Source organism: Megascapheus bottae, chromosome 8 (assembly GCF_031878675.1).
Source record: "Megascapheus bottae isolate mThoBot1 chromosome 8, mThoBot2.hap1, whole genome shotgun sequence".
NCBI classification, from domain to species: Eukaryota; Metazoa; Chordata; class Mammalia; order Rodentia; family Geomyidae; genus Megascapheus; species Megascapheus bottae.
This window is the reverse complement of record NC_143516.1, coordinates 9,336,391-9,357,734: the sequence shown is the minus strand read 5'-3', so window position 1 is coordinate 9,357,734 and position 21,344 is coordinate 9,336,391. Positions and strand designations below refer to the sequence as shown.

Here is a 21,344-nt window from a genome sequence, read left to right as displayed (position 1 = left end):
TTAATCTCCTTAGGGAAATGGGTATGTCTTATCCCACTCGATTCCTTCTGGAGTTCTCTGTTTATTAGCCAGACTTACCGGCAATTTACAAGACATTCTCTTTGCCTTTGTTTTACTCATTTCTTTTTTAGATAACATTGATCCTATAGGGTCCAGGCTGCCTACAGCCTGCTTCCCGACAGGTTTTATTCCAGGCTTTTATTTTTAGTGCTAGCGAGCCACAATCCGAGCCAAACATTTAAATTTTTTCTTCCTTGCCATCTTTAACTTTTTCAATCAGGTTTGCTTTCTTCCAACAAAGCTATCCTTTATAACTGAAGGAAAAATGTCAGCTATGATTAAAAAAAAAAAGGCAAAAGGAATCCATGACCAAAGCCAGTACTGTAGAGAATACTGAAAGGAATCATACACAATAAAAAGTATATAAACACAGTGCCATGACAATCAGGGGAAGAGTAAATTTCACTATAAAAACAAGCAAACAGGAATTACAATAATCTTTACAACCTCAATTGTTCAACTCAAAGACCAGACTAGTAGATTGGATGTAAGAAGAAAAAAGGCAGGGCTCTGGGTAGCTCACTCCTGTAATCCTAGCTACTTAGAGGCTGAGATCGGAGAATGGAGCTCTGAAACCAACCTGGAGAGGAAAGTCATTGAGACTCTTATCTCAAAATCACACAGGAAAAGATAGAAGTGGTGCTGTGGCACAAGTGGTACAATGAGCACTAAAAGGCTCATGGACAGTGCTTAGGCCATGAGCTCAAGCCCCAGGACTGGAAAACTAAACCAAACAGGACTAGAAAATAAACTCTGGTTCAAGTGATAGTGCACTTGAACCAGTGGGAGAGCCTTGAGTGAATAAGCTAAGTGACCCTGCCCTGAAATCTAAGCTCCAATACCAGCAGTGAAGACCCAACTGTTTCTCTAAGAACCACGCCACACTGACAAAACTTATAACAACTTTATTCATAACAAAATTTATATATATATACATGTTTACTTTAACATAAAAATACAAAAATATTTACACACATAAAAACAAACAGGCTTCAGAAATAGGAAAGTAGACTAAGTTTTGGAGAAATATACACACTGGAAAAACAGTTGACAAGATATCAACAAGTTGGTAAAACAAGTAAAATACTAAGACATTAAACCAGATTGTCTAGGTAGAATTTCATCCTCTTCCCATGAGATTGAATCAATTCTTGATTATATCAGGTAATATTCCTGATATTTCTTTTTCTTAAATAGTTGATATTTTCAGTCTGTACTGAGGTATTTTAAATTCCTTCACATTATATCGTAAAATATTTTAAGAGGTTGTTGTGCACCCTCTGTTTACTGGGGAAAAAAATCCCAGGTATAATATAAAACTGCAAAACACCATTATTCTTATTCATAAAAACAAATAAAACCTGATCTTTTTCTCTAGCCATGATCATTCATCATTGATCCATGATTGTTTTACTGAGAGGTCACAATCTTCGTAAATTCTTTTTGCTTTTTTTAGTACCAGGTAAAGGGCCAGTTTTACATGAGTCTTTTAAGAGCCTGCCATTTGAACAGTCTTTGGAGGTGTGATAATCGCACAGGCATCGTGTACAGTAATCAAATCCACAGCCTTCCCTTTTGCAAGTTGCACGTTGTAAATAGCAATCGTATTTTGCAGGTGAATTACACCGAACACAGGCTTTGAGGCTTTCATTCTTTTTCAATGTTTTGGCCATCTGTGGAGGGGGAAGGAAGCACATAAATTTTAGTAAGATAAAATAGGATTTAGTTTAAAAAAGGAAGTTACTCCTACAATATTTGTCGAAAGTGTGACCATCATACATTAGATAATTCTCTGCCCTTAGGAATTCACTGCTTGATGGGATGCGTTGAAGGTATCAGGTAATCATTTTTAGTTCTTTATTTTTTTTGTGGGTTGTGGGGCTTGAACTCTGGGCCTGGGTGCTTTCCCTAAGATTTTCAGCTCAAGGCTATCACCCTACCTTTGAGCCCCCTTTTCTAGTGATAAACTGGAGATAAGCATCTCTGGTTCTTTAGTGCCATGGCTGGCTTTGAACTCTGAACCTTGATATCCTCAGATCACAGCCTTCTGAGTAGCTGGGACTAGCTAGTATTTTGCCAAGGTGCCTGGTAATTTTTTTTTCCTACCATAGCCTTTCAGGTGCTGAAACTAACATGCCACTCAGTCCCTCCATTATCATTTCTCATGCAGCCACCTTACACTGTATTTCATTTCAAATAATGCATACTGAGATGAATGTTTTTTCTTTCTTTTTTTTTTTTTGGTGGTGTTGTGGGGGGAAGAAGAGTGGGTCATGGGGCTTGAACTCTGGGCCTGGGCCCTGTCCCTGAACTCTTCAGCTCAAGGCTACTGCTCTATCCTTGAACCACTGTGCCACTTCTGGTTTTCTAGTGGCTAACAGGAGATAAAGAGTTTCAGGGTCTTTAGTGCCTGGGCTGGCTTTGAAAAGGGATCCTCAGATCTCAGCCTCCTGAGAAGCTATGATTACAGGTGTAAGTCACTGGGGCCTGGCTTGTCCCATGTTTTAAAATCTGGCAAGTAGTCAAACAAAAACAAGCAAGCAAGCAAGCAAACAAAAATTACCTCAGAAAATTCACTGTGTCGACTACGCGTAGAGCCTTTCTTATCACCTTGACTGGATAATTTGGCTTGAGTGTTTCTGGAAGGAGCTTGAGCTGCAGACTTTTGAACAGAAGCTAAGGCAGTTCTGATGGTAACATATTCTCTGGTTGAAGCATGTGGTGAAAACTTTATTTTGTTTTCCTAATTAAAGAAGGTTTTACTTGGAGTTAATTATTTTATTTCCTGTTTAGGCCACACATGGGCTTATCCCTACAGATAATTTATCTTTACAGGTTCAAACACAGTCAAACATCATGATGTACCCAGGAATTCCTAATTTGTTGACAGAAAATATCTCTCAAACTGAGATCACTTTACTCTTCATGACATGCCCTTTAACTACATGAGCCAAAGGAATGACTAAAATTCTTCATCACCAGGAGATGGCAGTAGCCACATTGAAAGTGCCACCTTAGCATACTGAACAGAATTAAAAACCATCTTTTATAATCACATTTTCCATTAATAACAATATACCAATAAGAAAACTAAACATGGAGAATTTAAACAATGCTTGCCAAGAACTACCTACATTTGGACCTAACCTTATCTGATGCTACACTTGAACTTTTAATCATGTATTGACCCTGATTCTCTGAGAACATCCAGTAGTAACTATCAAATATGCTTCTCTTCTACAGTAAGAATCTTCAATATATTGATAATTTACCATTCTTTTTCCTGGTAACTTGAAAAGGGTATTATTTTCAGTCTCTATTTGTTCTTAATAACCAGAAAGTGCAAATACAAAGATAATAAGACACATAAAAAACAGCACCCAAGATGGTCAACTCTCATTATCTAAGAACCAAGTATCATTAATTACTTTGTGTGTGTGCTAGTAGTGGTGCTTGAATCAGGGCTTCATGTTCTCATTTAGACATTTTGTCACGGCTGGCACTCTATCACTTGAGCCATGCCTCCCCTTCTAGCTTTTATAGCTGGAGACAAGAATCTCACATGGATTTCTCTAGCCAGGCTGGCTTCCAATCATGAGCCTCTCAGATCTCAGCCATCTGAATAGCTATAGAAGTATGAGCAACCAACACCTATCTGGCTACTTTAGGAACTTTATTTCTAAGGAGAATCCAAGAAATAAGTAATTGCAGTGAGGTTACTTTCTCTAGTTTTGAACTTGGAGCCTTAATGAGTTCTACTGAAAGTCTACTATACTAGCCTTTGTGAATTTCAAGAAGGAACCCTAGTTTATCTGGCATTTGATTCCTATTTCGCATGGTAAGAGAGGTACTAATATATCTTAACAGAAAAACATCAACCACAAGGACTTACAAAGAATCTTTTCATTGCTTTCTCATAAGACTGGAATGCCCACTTGTCATTTTCAAGAATCTTCTTCCAAGTTGTACTCACTTTAGACAAACTAGAAAAGATAAAAGGGGAAACAAAGTGTCATGAACATGCCAGGATGAGTGTAGCAAAGAAACATTTTTGCAGGTCCTAGGGCTTGAACTCAGGGCCTGCCTGTCCCCGAGTCTCTCTGTGCTCACAGCTAGAGCTGTACCATCTGAGCCACAGCTCTACTTCCAGCCTTTTCTGTGTATATGGCATTGAGTACTTGAACCCAGGGCTTCATGCATGCTAGGCAAGCACTCTACAACTAAGCTACTATCCCAGCTCCAAAGAAACAGGTTTTTTTTTTTTTTAATTTATTTACTTTTTGCCAGTCCTGGGGCCTGAAATCAGGGCCTGAGCACTGTCCTTGGGCTTTCTTCAAAGCTAGCACTCTACCACTTGAGCCACAGCACCACTTCCGGCTTTTCTATATATGTGGTATTAAGGAATTGAACCCCGGTCTCTGTGCATGCTAGGCAAGTACTCTGCTACTACGCCAAATTCCCAGCCCCAAAGAAACAGTTTTAACTGTGCAAAAAGGAACTGTCCTTTAGCAGTGGTCCTCTGCCTAAGTATATGTACATTAACATTGCTTGCAGGAACTTAAATGGGGCCCAAGGCACTACATGTTTAAAGAAGTTCCCCATCAAGTATTTCTAGTGTATCCAGATTAAGAACCAGTTCGTTGTACCTTTATTCTTTGACGACCTAGCAGCACTTAGCACTGTACATATGAATGCCATGTCTGATGAAAAATATAGATGAATTGCAAAGTATTCTAAGACACACTGCTTCTAAAAAGAAAGCACTGTTCTTTCTGCTAAAGATTGTTTTTTCTATACAGGGTCTTTCATTATTCTATATGAATTTTTGCATTTCTTCTTCTATTTCATTAAAGAATGACATTGAGATATTGATGGGTATTGCATATAGCCTATGGCAATTATAAAAGAAATTAACTCATTGGAGAGCTGAATCCAATCGGGCTGTACAGTTTGTATAATCTGCTATTTCTCAAAATTACCCCATCCTTATTGCACTTACTTGATGGAAAGGAAAATCAATTTACCTGATTAAGTCCATACCGTTGAGCTGGGTCAAAATACTTGCTAGGAGGTGTCGAAGTCCCCTTCGGAAGAGTTCACTGAGAATATCTACACACTCTAGGCCCATTTTTCTGCCTATTACATTCTGTAGCTTAAAATTTTCCCTGAATATAACTTCCTTTAGCATTTCTCGGTCTATTTTAGGATTCCGCTTGGCATTCTTTTTTAATGTTGAACAAACCACTTTTTCAAAATGAAGAACAGGCAGTAAGTTTCTGTTGGGGTAAGAGTCTGAGCTTTCAGTGGGTGGCAGGCAGGACTCTAGGCTGTGTCTAAAGCTTTCTTCCAGCACAAGGCTACCCTCTTCATGTTCAATGAGGCTGCTTGGTTGAGTAAACGAAGAGTAGCCACTGTCTTCATACAGTGTACTGGCCTCTATTTCTTCCACATCACTCAAACTGTTAAGTGTTGGTTGCACACGTTGATTTTCTTTGTTATGTAGAGGTTTGCCTTTAGGTTCATGTTCTACACCATTAGGGCTCGCAATTGGTGTCCCAATGTATGATAATCTTTCATAGTCTTTAATACAGTCTTTACAAGAACCTTCCAGACAGGGCAAGGTGTAAGAATCTTGCCTTCCATTGTCATTAGATTTTGCCAGTTTAAATTCAGAATGAACAGGACTGCAATTAAAACCACACTTCATGTTGATAGGAAGAGTGGAATTTTCTTCTTTACAACCTACAAAAAGAACACAGCATTGATTTCTTATTTGTGTTATTCTAACACATCCCAACTTTTTAATTTGGTCTATAAAGGCTCAATTGCTTTACATTTTCTTACCAATATGCATTGCCTCTGAAGCTGTAAAATTCCTCCAGCTTACCAATTACTTATAAATAACATTATTATGTTTGAATACTAAACCTTGTAAGTATAAACCAATACTATTCACAAGGTACTTCAGAACTGCTCATTTCTGAGTCTATAGGTACCAACATCTGACATGTTTGAAATTACATACTATAAAATATTTCATTTATCCTTTTATAAGATCAAATAGGCTTCAACTTAAAATTACTGAGACAAAGTTTATCACATACTAATAAAAGGATATCTTCAGGAGGATATAACCATTCTAAATATCTACACACCAAATGCTGGAGCACCCAACTTCAACAAACAAACATTACTTATACTAAAAATACATGTAGATCCAAACATAGAGAACCTTGGTGACTTTAACATTCCACTGCCACCTCTGGACAGATAAACAAGGCAAAAACTCAACAGAGAAACCTCAGAACTGAACAACTGGATAGGCTAACCAGACCTAACAGGTATCTGCAGCTGATTCCACCCAGCAACACCAGAATATACATCCTATTCAGCAGCACATGGAACATTTTCCAACTAGATCACATTTTAGGGAACAAAGAAAATATGCACAAATTCAGACATACTGAAATTACTCCCTGCATTCTCTCAGATCACAAAGGTATAAAATTGGAACTCGACACCAAATGCCACCATAGAAAATCCTGTTACTTATGGAGATTGAGCATTGTTGAATCACTAGTGGGTCACGGAAGAGATGAGAAAATAAATTAAACAGCTTTAGGTATTTTACAAAATGGAGCACACAAAACACCAGCTCCTTTGGGACACAGCAAAGGCAGTACTTTGAGAAAAATTTATAGCTCCGAGTGCCTCATCAACAAATTAGAGAAATCTCAAATAATTTAATGATACACCTTAAGCTTCTGGAAAAAAGAGCAACAAACCAAAACCCAATCCAGTAAGAGGAAACAAATTATTAAAATCAAATCAGAAATAAATGAACTAGAGCCCCAAAATAACTACAGAAAGAATCAATAAGAGGGGCCAGGAGTTTGGCCTAGTGGTAGAGTGCTTGCCTAGCATGCACAAAGACCTGGGTTTAATTCCTCAGTACTACATATATAGAAAAAAAGCAAGAAATGTTGCTGAGGCTGAGGCTCAAGTGGTAGAGCTCTAGCCTTGAGAAAAAGAACCTAAGGACAGTGCTCAGGCCCTGAGTCCATGCCCAGGGCCAGCGCAAAACAAAACAAAACAAAAAAACCCAACAGAACAAAGATTTGGTTCTTTGAAAAAACTAACAAAACTGACAGACCCTTAGCAAATCTAATAAAAAAAAGAAGAGAACCACCCAAATAAACAAAATCAAAGACAAGAATGACAGAAATTACCAAGATCCAGAACATCATAAGAATCAGGACCAAGATCCAGGACCTGATGGATTCACAGCTGAATTCTATAAGACTTTCAGGTAATTGCAAGTGAAAAAGAGAACGGTAGAGGCCTTTCTTTGATGAACAAGTCATCAAAAATTGTACACTATGATCAAACAGGATTCATCGCAGGGATGCAAAGCTGGTTCAATATATGCAAATCAATTAATGTAATTCATTAAATCAACAGAAGAAGAAGAACTATCTCAATAGATGCAGAAAAAGCATTTGGTAAGATCCAACACCCTTACTGATAAAAGCTCTGGTGAAACTAGGAATCCATGGAACATTCCTCAGTATAATAAAGGCTGTGCATTACAAACCTAGCATTACACTTAATGGCAAAAACTTAAAGCCATTCCCTCTAAAATCATGAGCAAGACAAGGATGCCCAATCTCTCAACTTCTTTTCAATATAGCATTAGAATTTGTAGCTAGAGCAACAAGGCAAGAAGTAAACTAAAGGGAATCCAAATATGAAAAGATGAAGTGAAACTTGCTCTTTGCAGATGACACGATTCTGTATTTAAATAACCCTACAGACTCCTCTCCCAAGTTACTTGAGCTGATATGAAAACTTCAGCAAGTTAGCAGGGCATAAAATTAGCCCTCAAAAACCAATGGCTTTCCTGTATGCCAATAAGAGTGAGGCTGAAACTAAGAAAGCAACTCCTTTTGCACAAGCCTTAAAAAAAAAAGTAAATACTGGGAAGAGTTTGACCTTGTGATAGAGTGCTTGCCTAGCATGCACGAAGACCTGGGTTCAATTCCTCGGTACTACATACATAGAAAAAAAGCTGGAAGTAGTGCTGAGGCTCAAGTGGCAGAGCTCTAGCCTTGAGGGAAGAAAAAAAGCGCTCAAGGACAGTGCTCAGGCCCTGAGTTCAAGCCCCAGGACTGGCAAAAAAAATAAATAAACAAATAAATTAAATACTCAAGAATAACCAAAGAAGTGTTCAGGACCTTTATGGTGAAAACTTTAAAAATCTGAAAAAGGAAATTAAAGCAAACTAAGGAATTGGAAAAACCCCCAATGCTCCTAGATTGGGAGGATTAACATTGTGGAAATGGCAATACTGCCAAAGGCTATATGCAATACCCATCAATATCCCAATGTCATTCTTTAGTGAAAGAGGAAGAAATGCAAAAATTCATATAGATTAATAAGACCCTGTATAGAAAAAAAAACAATCCTTAGCAGAAAGAACAGTGTTACAGCACTATCAATACCAAACTTCAAACTCTATTACACAGCTACAATAATGAAAAACAGCTTGGTACTGGCACAAGGACAGGTCTGAGGATCAATGAAATGGAACTGAAGAACCAGAAATCAGCCTGCAGACCTATGGTCTCCTAATCTTCGACAAGGGAATCAAAAAAAAAGGATGAACGAAAGACAGTTTCTAACAAATAGTGGTGGCAGAATTGATTAGACACCTGTACAAAACTAAAGTTGGATCATTATATATCACCCTGCACCAGAATCGATTCCAAATGAACCCAAGATTTTGAGGTAAAAGCAAATTCCCTGAAAATTTTACAGGAGGGATGAGGAGATACACTAGGGGTCCTTGGCATAGGTTTGAAACCTTCTTAATAAAAGCCCAGAAACACATCAAAAAAAAAAAAAAAAAAAAAAAAGCAAAAAATGGGACTGCATTAAACCGCAGAGCTTCTGTGTGGCAAAGGACACAAGCAGCAGGATAAATAGCCCACAGAGAGTGCGAAAAGATCTTCACTAATTGTCTGATAGACAAGGAACTCATATCTAAAATACAACTAGAGCCCCAAAAATTAAATCTCTCAAAAACAAGTCCTCAAAGAAACAACCATCCCATTAAAAGGTAGGCTAGTCTTAAAGAGAATTCTCTGAAAAGGAAAAAAGAATGGCCAATGGACACATGAATGCTCAACATCTCAGGCCCTAAAAGAAATGCAAATCAAAACAACTTTGAGATTCCGCCTATGGCCATTATCAAGAAATCCAGTAACAACAGATACTGGCAGGGATGTGGCCAGAAGGGATTGCTGCTACACTGTTGGTGGGGGTATACTGTTCAGCCACTCTGGAAAGCAGTATAATGACTCCTCAAGACTAAACATAGAGCTCCCCTATGACCCAGCAATCCCATTCTTGGGCATTTACCCAAATGTCCAGAAACAAGGCCATACTAAACCTACCAACACAACTAGGTTCACTGCAGCATTATTTACCATAGCAAGCCACAAAATCAATCCAGAACCCCTCAGTAGATGAATGGATTAAGAAAATGTTTTATTTATATACAATGGAATTCTATGCTGCCATCAGAAAGAACGACATTGCCCCATTTGTAAGGAAAGATTTGGGAAAAAAGTCATATTAAGTGAAGTAAGCCAGACCCAAAGACATATAGGCTCTATTCTTTCCCTCATTTGTAGTAATTAGTCTGCATCTAGGATTTTCCTAGCAGAGGATCAAAATAGCTCAAAAAGCTCTATGTATATGACCAGACTGGGTATGTGAAAGGGAAACAAGAGGTTTATCTTTATGGTTGTAGTTTTTAATGTACTATGTTAAGTTATTTCTTTACTCTTCCCCCCCCATCCCATTATTGCTGTATCTGACTTTGGAGCCTGGTGTATACATTTATTTATCTGAATTAGAAAAGAGGGAAAAAAAGACGATTGAGACAAAGGGGATCCAATGTAACAGCAATATTCACAAGACTATATGTTCGAAATGAACTTTACAACTTGGGAGGGGAAAAGGGAGGAAGAGGTAACAATGTTCAAGAAGTAATATACAAGTAATATACTTACTACCCTATGAATGTAACTGTAACCCTTCTATACTATCATCATGAAAATAAAATTTAAAAAATACATCTTAAAAAAATATTTCACTTGAGCTGGCGTGGTGGCTCACACCTGTAATCCTAGCTACTCAAGAGGCTGAGATTTGAAGATCAAGGTTCAAAGCCAGTCTGGGCACAAAAGGACCTGAGACTCTTACCTCCAATTAACCTCTAGAAAAAGGAAGTGGAGCTTGGCTCGAGGGTAGGGTGGTGGCCTTGAGCTGAAGAGCTCAAGGACAGTGCCCAGGCCAAGTTCAAGCCCCATGACCTCCCCCCCCCCACAAATTCATTTGAGTTGGGCTAGTGGCTCATGCCTGTAATCCTAGCTACTCAGGAGATTGGGATCTGAGGATCATGGTTCAAAGTCAACCCAGGCACCAAGACCTTAAAGACCATGAGACTCTTATCTCCAATTAATCACTAGAAAATGGGAAGTGGAGCTGAGGCTCAGGTGTAGTGTGGCTGCCTTGAGCTAAAGAGCTCAGAACAAGCCCAGAGTTCAAACCTCATGACCCACAAAAAAAAAAAAAAAAAGGAAAAAAAAAGAAAAAAAAAAAAAGCCAGAGATGGTGACTCACACCTGTAATCCTACCTACTCAGGAAGCTGAAATCTGAGGATCAAGGTTCAAAGCCAACCCGGGCACAAAAAGACCTGAGACTCTTATCTCCAATTAAGCTCCAGAAAATGGGAAGTGGGGTTTGGCTCACGGGTAGGGCGGTAGCTTTGAGTTGAAGAGCTCAGGGAGTTCAAGCCCCATTACCCCCCCCCACACACACACAAAATCACTTATGAACAAGTGAGGAAAAGAATAGTGTTTATTATTTCCTAGATTTAAAATAGAGTAAACATGGCTGTCTATCTATTAAAAACTTGGTAATTATGGCCTGTAAGGATGGCAAATATCCAAATGCTCTTGGCAGAGAAAAAGTTCCTCCTCCAGGATGATCAGGATTTTGTTATGCAGCTAAAAGGTTATTTGATTAAAGATAACCTGAACAAAGACTACTGAGCAAAGGCTGAGAAGGAATACCGCTGACACATCTAGGAAAAATCCCTTAGCTTTGTTGAAGGTAGAGCAGTAATGCAGAAGTGATTTATTAAGAAACCTCAGGTTCTACAACATCAGCATAAACACAAACTTGATGTGCTGCTTCAAAATGCCTCACTATAAACATCCCTTCTGAAAGTGAATGTGTAGGTAACAATATGTCCTATTAGTGCATGAATGTACTGCTTCTTATATATGAAATACTGGCAATTATGCATTAATTTCACTCAAATTTTTGGTGAAAAAAAATAGGATGGAAGACAGCCTCTTCAACAAGTTGTGCTGGCAGAACTGGTTAAGCACCTGCAGAAAACTAAAGTTGGATCCTTCTTTGTCACCCTGCACCAGGATTAACTCCAAATGGATCAAAGACCTGGAACCTGGAGGTAAAAGCAGATACACTGAAAACTTTACAAGAAGGAATAGGAGATACACTAGGTCTCCTTGGCACAGGTCAAAACTTTCTTAGTAAGGATCAAGAAACACAAATCAGAGAAAGTCTGGATAAGTGGGACTGTATTAAACTGCAGAGCTTCTGTATGGGAAAGGACATACAAAGCCTACCGAGTGGGAGACGATCTTCACTAACCATACAACAGACAAAGGCCTCATATCTAAAATGATTCAAAAAATGCAATCATTCCCAAACTAATCTCCAAAGAAACAACCATCCCATTAAAAGATGGGCCAAACACTTAAAGAAGAAACAAAACTGGCCTAGAGACACATGAAGAAATGCTCAACATCTTTGGTCATAAAAGAAATGCAAATCAAAACAACTCTAAGATTCCATCTTACTCCAGTTAGAATGGACAGGATCAGGAAAACGAATAACAACAGATGCTGGAGGGGATGTGGCCAGAAGGGATCACTACTGTTGGTGGGAGTGCAAACTCATTCAACCACTATGGAAAGCAGTATGGACGTCCCTCAAAAGACTAAACATAGAGATCCCCTTTGACCCAGCAATTCCACTACTAGGCATTTACCCAATTGTCCAGAAACAAGGACATCCTAAATCCATTAGCACAACGATGTTCATTGCAGCACTATTTACCATAGCAAAGATATGGAACCAAGCCAGATGCCCCTCCGTTGATGAGTGGATCAACAAGATGTGGAATTTGTACACAATGGAATTCTATGCTGCTGTCAGAAAGAATGACATCATCCCATTTGTAAGGAACTGGAAAGACTTAAAAAGTGAAGTAATCCAGACCCAAAGGAACATAGGCCCAATGGTTTCCCTCATTTGTCATAATCAGTAGAAAGCTTGGGCCATAGAGCAAAACCTAGATACGTAAGGCCATATAGTATGCCGCTAAATGAAAGGACCTACCAGGATATAGAAACAAAAGTCATATAATGAGTGATTGTTGTCCTTAATGTACTATGTTATCTCTCATCTCTTTTGTTGTCCCTTGGTTATCTCATATTGTTACAGTATTTTACCTTGTTATCTGATATAGTGTATATATGCTTATTTGGTTATTTGAAATAGGATAGGGAAGGGAGGAAAACAAGATGAGGGGCAGGGGTAGGGATAGGGAAATGGGAACCAAGATATGCGAAAGGGTATCAATATTAGTGAAGTATTGCACCTTCCTTCTATCTGGTGAATACAATGTAACCCTTCTATTAATTACAATAAAAATATATGAAAAAAAGAAATTTTTGGTGAAATTATAAAGGAATACCTTCCTGTGAAGTAAACTTAAAGGTGGAGACAATTTCTCAGTGTCTACTAGATTCAATCTGCATTACTGCCTGCTTGCAACAGAGAGCTCAAAAAGAGAATAAAGTGGTTCTCTTGTAAACAAAGTTTCTTTTTCTTTCCCCCTATTCTTGCCTCAATCCTCTTTCATTCAACACCATTTTTTGGACAAAGGCAGTAATTTAAAACAAAACCATTCCAAAAGCCTTTTTATTGTAAATGTTGACATCTACCAGTATCTATACATACTTTGTCCTCATAACCTATTGAGAATGGAACAGGTAGTAATTACCTTATTTCTACAATGCAGCAACACTGAAGCCAGGTAGCTAGCACAAGATTCCTCAAGCATTTAAGAGAGCCAAACTATTTTTCTCAACTACACATCCAGTGTTCCTTCCACTTTCCCTGGCAATGAAGTGCTTCAGAAACATACATGTACTTACAAGTGAACACCATGAAGATGAAGTATAAAAACATATTTCTTGCTGGCATCAATGGTTCACACCTGAAATCTTATCAAGTCAGGCTGAGATCTAAGGACTATTGTTTGAAGCCAGCCCAGGCAGAAAGGTCTACTTGACTCTTATCTCCAGTTAGCAAAGCGGAGCTGTGGTTTAAGAGGTAGAATGCTAGCCTTAAGCCAAAAATCTAGCAGACAGTGAGTGTCCAGGCCTTGTGTTAAAGCCCCATGACTGGCACAAACAATAACAAAAAGAACAACAACAAAAAAGTTTCCTAGTATAATAGTTCATGACAATAGGATTTGTACTCTCATTCATGGGTATCCCACTGTATACTTAATTACCATTATCTCAGCATAGTTCCCCCATCACCTCCTTTGTCAAATTTTGACTTCCCTTATACAATGCCTCTAAATGGAGATTTCATGTTCCTCCTACTCCCTCAGCTTTTTTTTTTTTATCTCAGAGATGAAGGGTTGTTAGGGAGACAAACACAGGTAAAGTGCTATTGTCCCACCAAGAGTAAATGTTATTAATAAGTCTGATAAGGTTTCTGCATAACAGTCCTAAATCTTTGTATCAATACACACCAATGAACTTCGAGTTATAATCTGACAATAGATTGTGTTGCTCATCTTATTCCACAATGGCATCACAGAACAGCTGTAGATATAATGTTAAAATGTGAAATGAATGCAATGAATTTTTTCATCTCCAAAAAACTACCACAAAATACCACCACTTAGAGTAACAAAAGCTGCTGGCAAAAGGTTATTTTCATGTATTTGTCCTTGCAAAGATTATGAAGTACTTCTAAACACTGGCTAATACATATCATACATTGCCAAAAAGGGAGAAATTACCTGGCCCCTTAACTTCTAACCAGGTATTAGAGGGCACAGAAGAGATTCTGCAAGGATGATCTTTCAGAGAAGGAGACATGATTCTTTCAGAGAAAGTGATACAACTCAGGGAAGCTCAGGAAGCCAAGTACAAATGGAACTAGTTAGGCTTGCCACTTAAGCCATGAGACAACTGACCTGTAAGGTAGGCCAGGTCTTTGGTTTCTTCTAAGAGGAAGAGACATTTGGTTCACATTTTATAAACATGACCAGCAGCTGTGAAGAATGGACTGCAGGAAAGACTGAAGTAAAGGAAGGTTTTCATAGAACTTCAGTAAGTTGGGAGCCTGGGGTTAGGATGGTTGCAGTGGAAATGGGATAATTGGCTATATTCAAGGTCTGCTGATGTACTAGATGGAGAATGATTAAGCCAAAGTGGAGGAAAAAGAAATACAATTTACAGAATTGAGGAGGTCAAAGGAAAGCCCTTTAAATAGGAGAAAAGAAAACAGAATGGGACCAAAAGCATATCAATGTCTATCACAAGGGACACACACATATACACACTGACATGTTTATATATTACCTCATTCTTCCCAATAAGCATAAACATTAGGAGTAATAAGATACACCACTTACAATAGTGTAAATTTAGGAATCAGATCCCAGTTCAGTCTTTTGCCCACCTTTACCAGCAGTAACTCACAGCCTAAGTATGATAAAAATGGCAAACTAGCAATATATTGCAGTCTGATCTTCCACTGAACTTTCAAATATAGATCTCACATTCCATATCAAACACAGTAATACCACAGTTACAGGCTTAACAATGTTCACAATTCTCCCAATATGTTAATCAAGTTTCTCCAGTACCTAGAAACAACCATGTGGCCAAGATTAGGAAAGGCCAATCCTTAAGATTGTAAGGCCAGTTCAAGGAATAATCCTCAAGAAAAAAACATAAAGCCTACATTCCAAAATACCTGGGTTCAATCATTTTAAACTGACATTTTTTGAGGCCTGTAAGGGAATGGAGGGAGGGGTACAGAAAGTGGAGGCACCAAAGGAAGGCAATAAAGAACAGTGAAGTTCCACATGAACCTACCAAACTCCAGAATCGAGGGAGAGTGAGGATTCAGAATCTCTTATAGTCAACTTGTTCAAGTAAGTATTCAGGGGCAGGGTCTCAATATTTCCTTTGTAATAATAATAAAAAAAAAGGTATTCACTTGCTGGGTTCCCCCCCCCCCACTTCCCTCATGCTTTTGGTCACTTCCAAGGTAAAATAACTATGTTTAGATTGAGCTGAGCGATTGCAACAAAGAACCAAGAATAAAGGTTAGAGTGCCTTCCCTGTACACTCAACCTTCACAATTAAAAAATAAAAGAAATAACAACCCAAACTATCCATTTCTTCAGTAAAGTCAGGCAGAGGGGTGAATGCTTTTAAATTCTCACATCCGCTAAATACTAGGTACAAATCCATGGTTTTGTATTTTTAAAAAAAAGTTTTTTCTCTCTTTTTTTTTTTTAAAGCCCTCCAGGCAACCAACCACAGGCCTGGGGATTAAATTCTTCCGAAAAGAGGAATCCCTTAGAAGGAGAGAAAGGCGTCTCCTTTGGACGTCCCGATGGACCTGGATCGGATGAGGAGGGGGTGTCTGCATTTGGCGGGAGCAGGCCCGGAGACTCTAGGAAATCCGAGGGGCGGGTGGGCCGTTCCCCGAGGGCGCCACACGCGGAGCCCAGGCGGGAGACACCCGCGAGCTCGATTTCCCGCGCCCGCCAGCGGAGCAGGGGACGCAGCCCCACCGGGAGAAGGACTGGGGATGGGGCGCGGGGACCCCGGCCGACGCCCGTCCGCCCCGGCAGGGCGGGAGCGGGTGGGGGAAGGGAAGGGTCGTTTGGCGCCCATTCGGGAGGGTGGGGATAGGTGATCCGACCCGGAGGGGCCCGCGGCGTCCGGCGCGGTCCCTGCCCGCACGGCCCTGGAGTGGGAGCCCTGGGATGGGCGCCGACTGAGGAGCCCCGGGGTCCACCAGTCCCCCCCCCACCCGCCAACGGCACCCCGCACCCCGCGCGTATCCCCCCACCGGACCTCCCTGCCGACCCCGGTGGTCACCCTCCGGCTCGAGAGGCACGGCAGCCGCCGAGAAGCTCCGCGATGCCCCCCCGGCAGGGCCAGGGGCACCGGTGACTGGGAGTCCCCACCCGCACCCCGCGACGTGCGCCCCGCACTTACTCCCCGAGGGCCGAAGACACCCGGAGGCGGTGACGGGGCTGGAGCTGCACGAACAGGAGCAGGAGGATGGCCGTGGGACGCAGCTGCAGGGTGGCCGGCTCATGCCAGGGGACGCGGGGTCCGCCTCAGGGGAGGGAACTGCGGTGGCTCTGCGGGCCAGCCGCTTCTCAGACCTGAAACTCTTCAAAGGCGCCAGCTGGTACTTTTAAAATCTTTGAATTTGGTGCCCAAATCGGAGCGACCCAATGGGGAGCGCCGTTCGTAGGCGCGCACCAATAGGCGGTAGGTGGGCGGCGACGTTCTCGCCTCCATCCAATTAGAAGCCGCCAAGGCGGGGCCGAGCCGCGAGGCCCAGCCCCCTTCCACCGACTCAGCTCAGTCAGTCCGGAAAGATGCTGAGGTGGAGGCGGGGTTTCGGAGGGTCCGAGCCCGCCGCCGGGCCGCACGCGGACAGAGCCTACCACGCATGCGTGTAGCGGACGAGCTTCCCTCCGCGTTCTGCAGAACCGGCTTTCTGCAAGTCCTAGGTTCAGCCTGCGGGCATCTCCGGCTTCCGCTTCAAAGTCTCTGGCTGGTACTGCTGGCATCTTTCTTTCTTCTGTCGTTTTACAAGTGAGAGACCGGTCGGCGGCGACTCCGACGGTCTTCCCGGAAGACGAGTCCTCCTCCGCTTCCTCCCCCCCCCCCCCAAGCCCGCCTCTCTAGGATTTAGGCGCGCTGCTCTCTCTCTCTCCCTCCTAAACTGGCCCCGCCCACGGACCAGTGCTTCTGCGCAGGCGCTGTAGGTGGGCGGTGGCTGCGAGCTTGGCGGGTCGGCGTCTGCGCACTGGGTCCCCCGCGTTTTCCTCCGAGGGCGGGGCGGGCTGCGGAGCGCGGGCAGGTAACGCGGCGAAGGTGCGCGCGCGGGCCTGCGGGCCTGCGGGCTGGGCCTTGCGGCGGCGTGGAGGTGGAGCACCGTCCCTGCTCGTAAATCGACTCGGGTTGCATTTCCAGCCACTAGCCTGGCCGCCGCGGAGATTAGGACTTTCATTGGCCCGCACACCGCGAAGCCTGGCCCGGGGATGCAGCCGGCTCTCCCCGCCCCGGGCCCACGCCCGGGCGGGGTCTGGGGAGCTGTCAATCTCCGGGCTGACAGCCTGGCGGGAGGCGGGGTTCGCGAGTGCTGGAAGGGCTGCGTGCATCGGCCGTTAGTTTGAATTGTTTTACGCACCGTCCACGGTGGATACGCTTGCATTGGTTTTCCTTGTGGTTTTAAATGTTGCATTCAGGGACTGGAGGCGGGTGGGCCGTAAGTGGTGGAGCCTCCGCCAGCCCTCCCGCCAGCAGCCTTGCAGCGGATGGCAGCCTTGTGGGATGTCTGTCAGTGCATTCCGTGTTGCAGTCAAGGCACACGCGTTTAGTCTAGCCTGACCCTAAAGTACCCCATGTATAAACGACTTCTATGGTTTTTTTTAACATACAAATGAGAAAGGACACCAGTAAGTGAAAAGAGAGCAAAGGGGGAAAAAATACACTGCAATAGGATAGGGAATGGAGATGGATTAAGGACTTGAGTGCTCAGGAAAACTTCAGAAGCACTGAACCATGATCTGAATATTGCTCTGGTAACCCAGAGGCCTCTATAATCAGTACAGAGAAAGCTAGAAAGTGTGGTGGAACGCACCAAGGAAGGAAGAGATGAGGTCAGAGAGGTAAGAAGCCAGATCTTGTATGAATCTTTTATTTTACTTTATTGTTGCTGTTTATTGGGGCTTGCAACTTGGGACCTGGACATTGTCCTTGAGCTTTCTCAAGGGTAGCACTACCACTTGAGCCACAGCACTTCTGGATTTTTTTTCTGTGTATGTGGCACTGAAGAATTGAACCCAGGGCTTTGTGCTGGTGAGGCAAGCACTCTACCACACGGCCACACTCCAGCCTTTTCTGTAAAAGTTAATATTAACATTTAATTCTCAAAATGAGTGTAGGGTCAGGCTCGTTTTATGGATTGTTGAAAGTTAAGACTCACTGTAATTCCTAGACTTTCACAGCTGGTAAGTAGAGCTTATGGACTTTGAGTCCTGCACACCTGGAAGATAAGTGAGACTTGATTGTCCTTAGAACCAAGAGGTCAAACTCCTGAGCAAAAGATTTAGTAGCCAGTCACTGGTGGTCAGGCCTTTAAATCCTTCTTACTGAAGAGGCTGAGATCTGAGGGTCATGGTTATTTATCCCATTAATCTGCATGAAGCTGGAATTGCGGATTGGTTCAGTGTTGAGCAAAAAGCCAGGGGAGAGCACAAGGTCCTGAATTTAAGTGTCAATACAGCACATGCACATGTACAATCTATGAACTTTCTTCTTATACTGCATTACTAACCTGTTTGACATTAGAGATTATGTTTAATGCCTCTTTTCTAAACCTTCCTTCTCCTCAGGGCCCAACTTCCCTAGTCTTCTCCAGAGTTACTCACAACCAGGACTGCTACAGAAAAACTTCTTTTAATGTTTTGAGATAAAATATTTGTAAGGATTTTACTAGTTTGGCTTTGTGTGTGTGCGTGTACATGCATGCATCATGGGCCTTGAACTCTGGGCCTGGGCACTGTCCCTGAGCTCTTCAGCTCAAGGCTACTGCCCTACCCCTTGAGCCACAGCCCCACATTTTCTAATTAATTGGAGATAAGAATCTCACGTTCTTTAGTGCTCAGGGCCGGGTTTGAACCATGATCATCCTGAGTAGTAGTTTGGATCACAGTTATGAGCCACCGTGCTTAGCTTTTACCTTGTCTTTAAGATCATTTGAGTCTAAATTCTTTTCAATTTATATAATGAACTCATTTGTCATTTTTACAAAGCTTATCAGAACATTTCAAATCTAGTCTATTTAAATATGCATATTTAGAGGCAAATGATGAGTCACAAGAAAGGGAGTAAGTAAACCCACCACTTCCTAGTTCTAGCCTCCAGTTTGCAAGAAACTATGGACCTGAAGTTAAATGACACTGTAATATCTAGCTCCTCAAATGCACTCAGTGCAGTACCATGAGAAAGCCCTATAGGGCAAGAAGAAATGACGCCTGTTCTAAAGAAATCTGAGAAATCCACCAAATTTGATCCGTGATCTTTAACTGGCCCTTGGTGTGAAGAAGCAGTTCTAACACATTTGGGAAGAGAACTGGAGAAAATTGAATTATTGAGTATTTACAGGAACATTAGAACTAGGCTTAGGTGGCTCATACCTGTAATGCTAGCTACTCAAGGAAGCTGAAATCTGACACTCAAGCTTGAAAGCCAGCACAGCAGGGACACCCATGACTCTTGTCCAATTGACCATCAAAAAGGGTCTCAAGTAATAAATAGCATGCCAATCGTGACTCAGGCTCCAAGTTCAAGCACTAAAATGTAAAAAAGGTATTTTGGGGGCCGGGAGTTCGGACTAGCGGTAGAGTGCTTGCCTAGCATGCACGGGAAGACTGGGGTTTGATTCCTTGGTACCACATATATACAAAAAAGCAAGCCTTGCGAAAAAGAACCCAAAGACAGAGTTCAGGCCCTGAGTCCAAGCCCAGGATTGGCAAAAAAAAAAAAAATATTTTGGGTTTACTCTAAATTTCATTAAGTGACCAATGCAATTTATGAAAGGTAAAGTCTAAAATATCTGAGGGTGAAATGTTAAGGCATTTATAGTTTATTTCCATCACTGACCAAGTATGAAAACACTACTGAACATAGCAGTGAGTGTGCTTTTACCAGTTAATATTACTTCCAAGAAACATACTCACCCAAAATACCTTCATTTTTCACAGGTCTACAGACTAGAGTTCAAGATTAAGTTGTTACTTTTGCTCAAGGCTAGCATTCTACCTTTGAGACACAGTTCCACTTTCAGCTTTCTGGTGGTTAATTGGAAGTGTCTCAGACTTTCCTGCCTAAGCTGACTTTCAAACCAAGATCCTCATATCTCAGCCTCCTAAGTAGCTAGGATTATAGGCATGAGCCACTAGCACCTGGCTTAAAGACTTTTATAAGGGCATCAACAGCACTCACAAGGGTGAACTCTCATGACTTATTGTGGGACTCATGTTGATATGTCAGGCTAGCCACACCTGATTTTGGAGTATATACATTCAAACCACAGCAAGCTGCACATTTCTTCTTAGCCAGCCAGCACCACAGCAAGCTTTGTCAGTCCAGGGCAATGGGCAGAACGATGCAAGCAAGATAATGTCTCTTTCTTTCTCCTACTCTTTGGCACAATTACCAGGTACTGATTTGGTTTACTTTGGGTACTGATTTGTTTTATCCACGGGCCAGCCATGGGCACCCACATATCTGCTAACACATTATTTCTAAGCACATGTTAGATGAAACTAACATTTAAATCAGTGAAATGTCGAGTAAAATACAGTGCCTCATGTCAGTGGATTTCATCTAATCATTTGAAGGTCCATAGGGAACAAAAATAACAGCCTCTCCTCTAAATAAGACAAGTCAGGTGGGAGGATTCCTGGGTCTCTAACATGCTTTTACACTGAAGATTTTGACCCATCAGTTTCAACAATAGGAGCCAATTGTTGCAATAAATCTGTACACAACCAGCTTCTCTAGAACTGCTTCTCTGGAGAACCTGATGCAGAACAAATTCAGTGAGGCTCACCACCCAAGTTTTGTTCACACATGAATAGGAGGCTTCTTTTCCAGACCCCAAGGGCTTGAGGTTATCAACCTATAAGCCTCATTCACCAGCTGCACAACAGCTGTAGGTCACAGCAAGCCACTAAGGTTCTGTAGCTACACACTAACAGGACAACCTCCATTATGAGGGAGCAGGAGTGCTTGAAGTGCATGCTTTCACTGCAGTACCTTTTTTTTAGTCCATT

The 21,344-nt window shown here is 41.8% G+C and overlaps 1 protein-coding gene across 1 annotated transcript; it reads right to left on the bottom strand.

The window, feature by feature from the left end:
* Window positions 1-1,042: 1,042 nt before the first annotated feature.
* On the bottom strand, window positions 1,043-16,758 carry Fbxo5 (F-box protein 5). The gene is made up of 5 exons (XM_090337619.1): window positions 16,483-16,758; window positions 5,085-5,802; window positions 3,953-4,043; window positions 2,624-2,803; window positions 1,043-1,733 (listed from the first exon to the last, which is right to left on the bottom strand). The coding sequence occupies exons 1-5, from the start codon at window positions 16,583-16,585 to the stop codon at window positions 1,482-1,484; spliced, it is 1,344 nt and encodes a 447-aa protein (XP_090193745.1). The 5' UTR covers window positions 16,586-16,758; the 3' UTR covers window positions 1,043-1,481.
* Between the last annotated feature and the right edge of the window lie 4,586 nt (window positions 16,759-21,344).

Excerpts from the sequence above, each read along its gene's own strand:
- Fbxo5 (XM_090337619.1), bottom strand. The coding sequence starts at position 16,585 with ATGAGCCGGCCACCCTGCAGCTGCGTCCCACGGCCATCCTCCTGCTCC. Across the intron at positions 5,803-16,482 it reads GTGTCTTCGGCCCTCGGGGA|GTTGTAAAGAAGAAAATTCC; the intron begins GTAAGTGCGGGG and ends TTCTTTTTGTAG. Across the intron at positions 2,804-3,952 it reads AAGCAATGAAAAGATTCTTT|GAAAACAAAATAAAGTTTTC; the intron begins GTAAGTCCTTGT and ends TTCTTTAATTAG.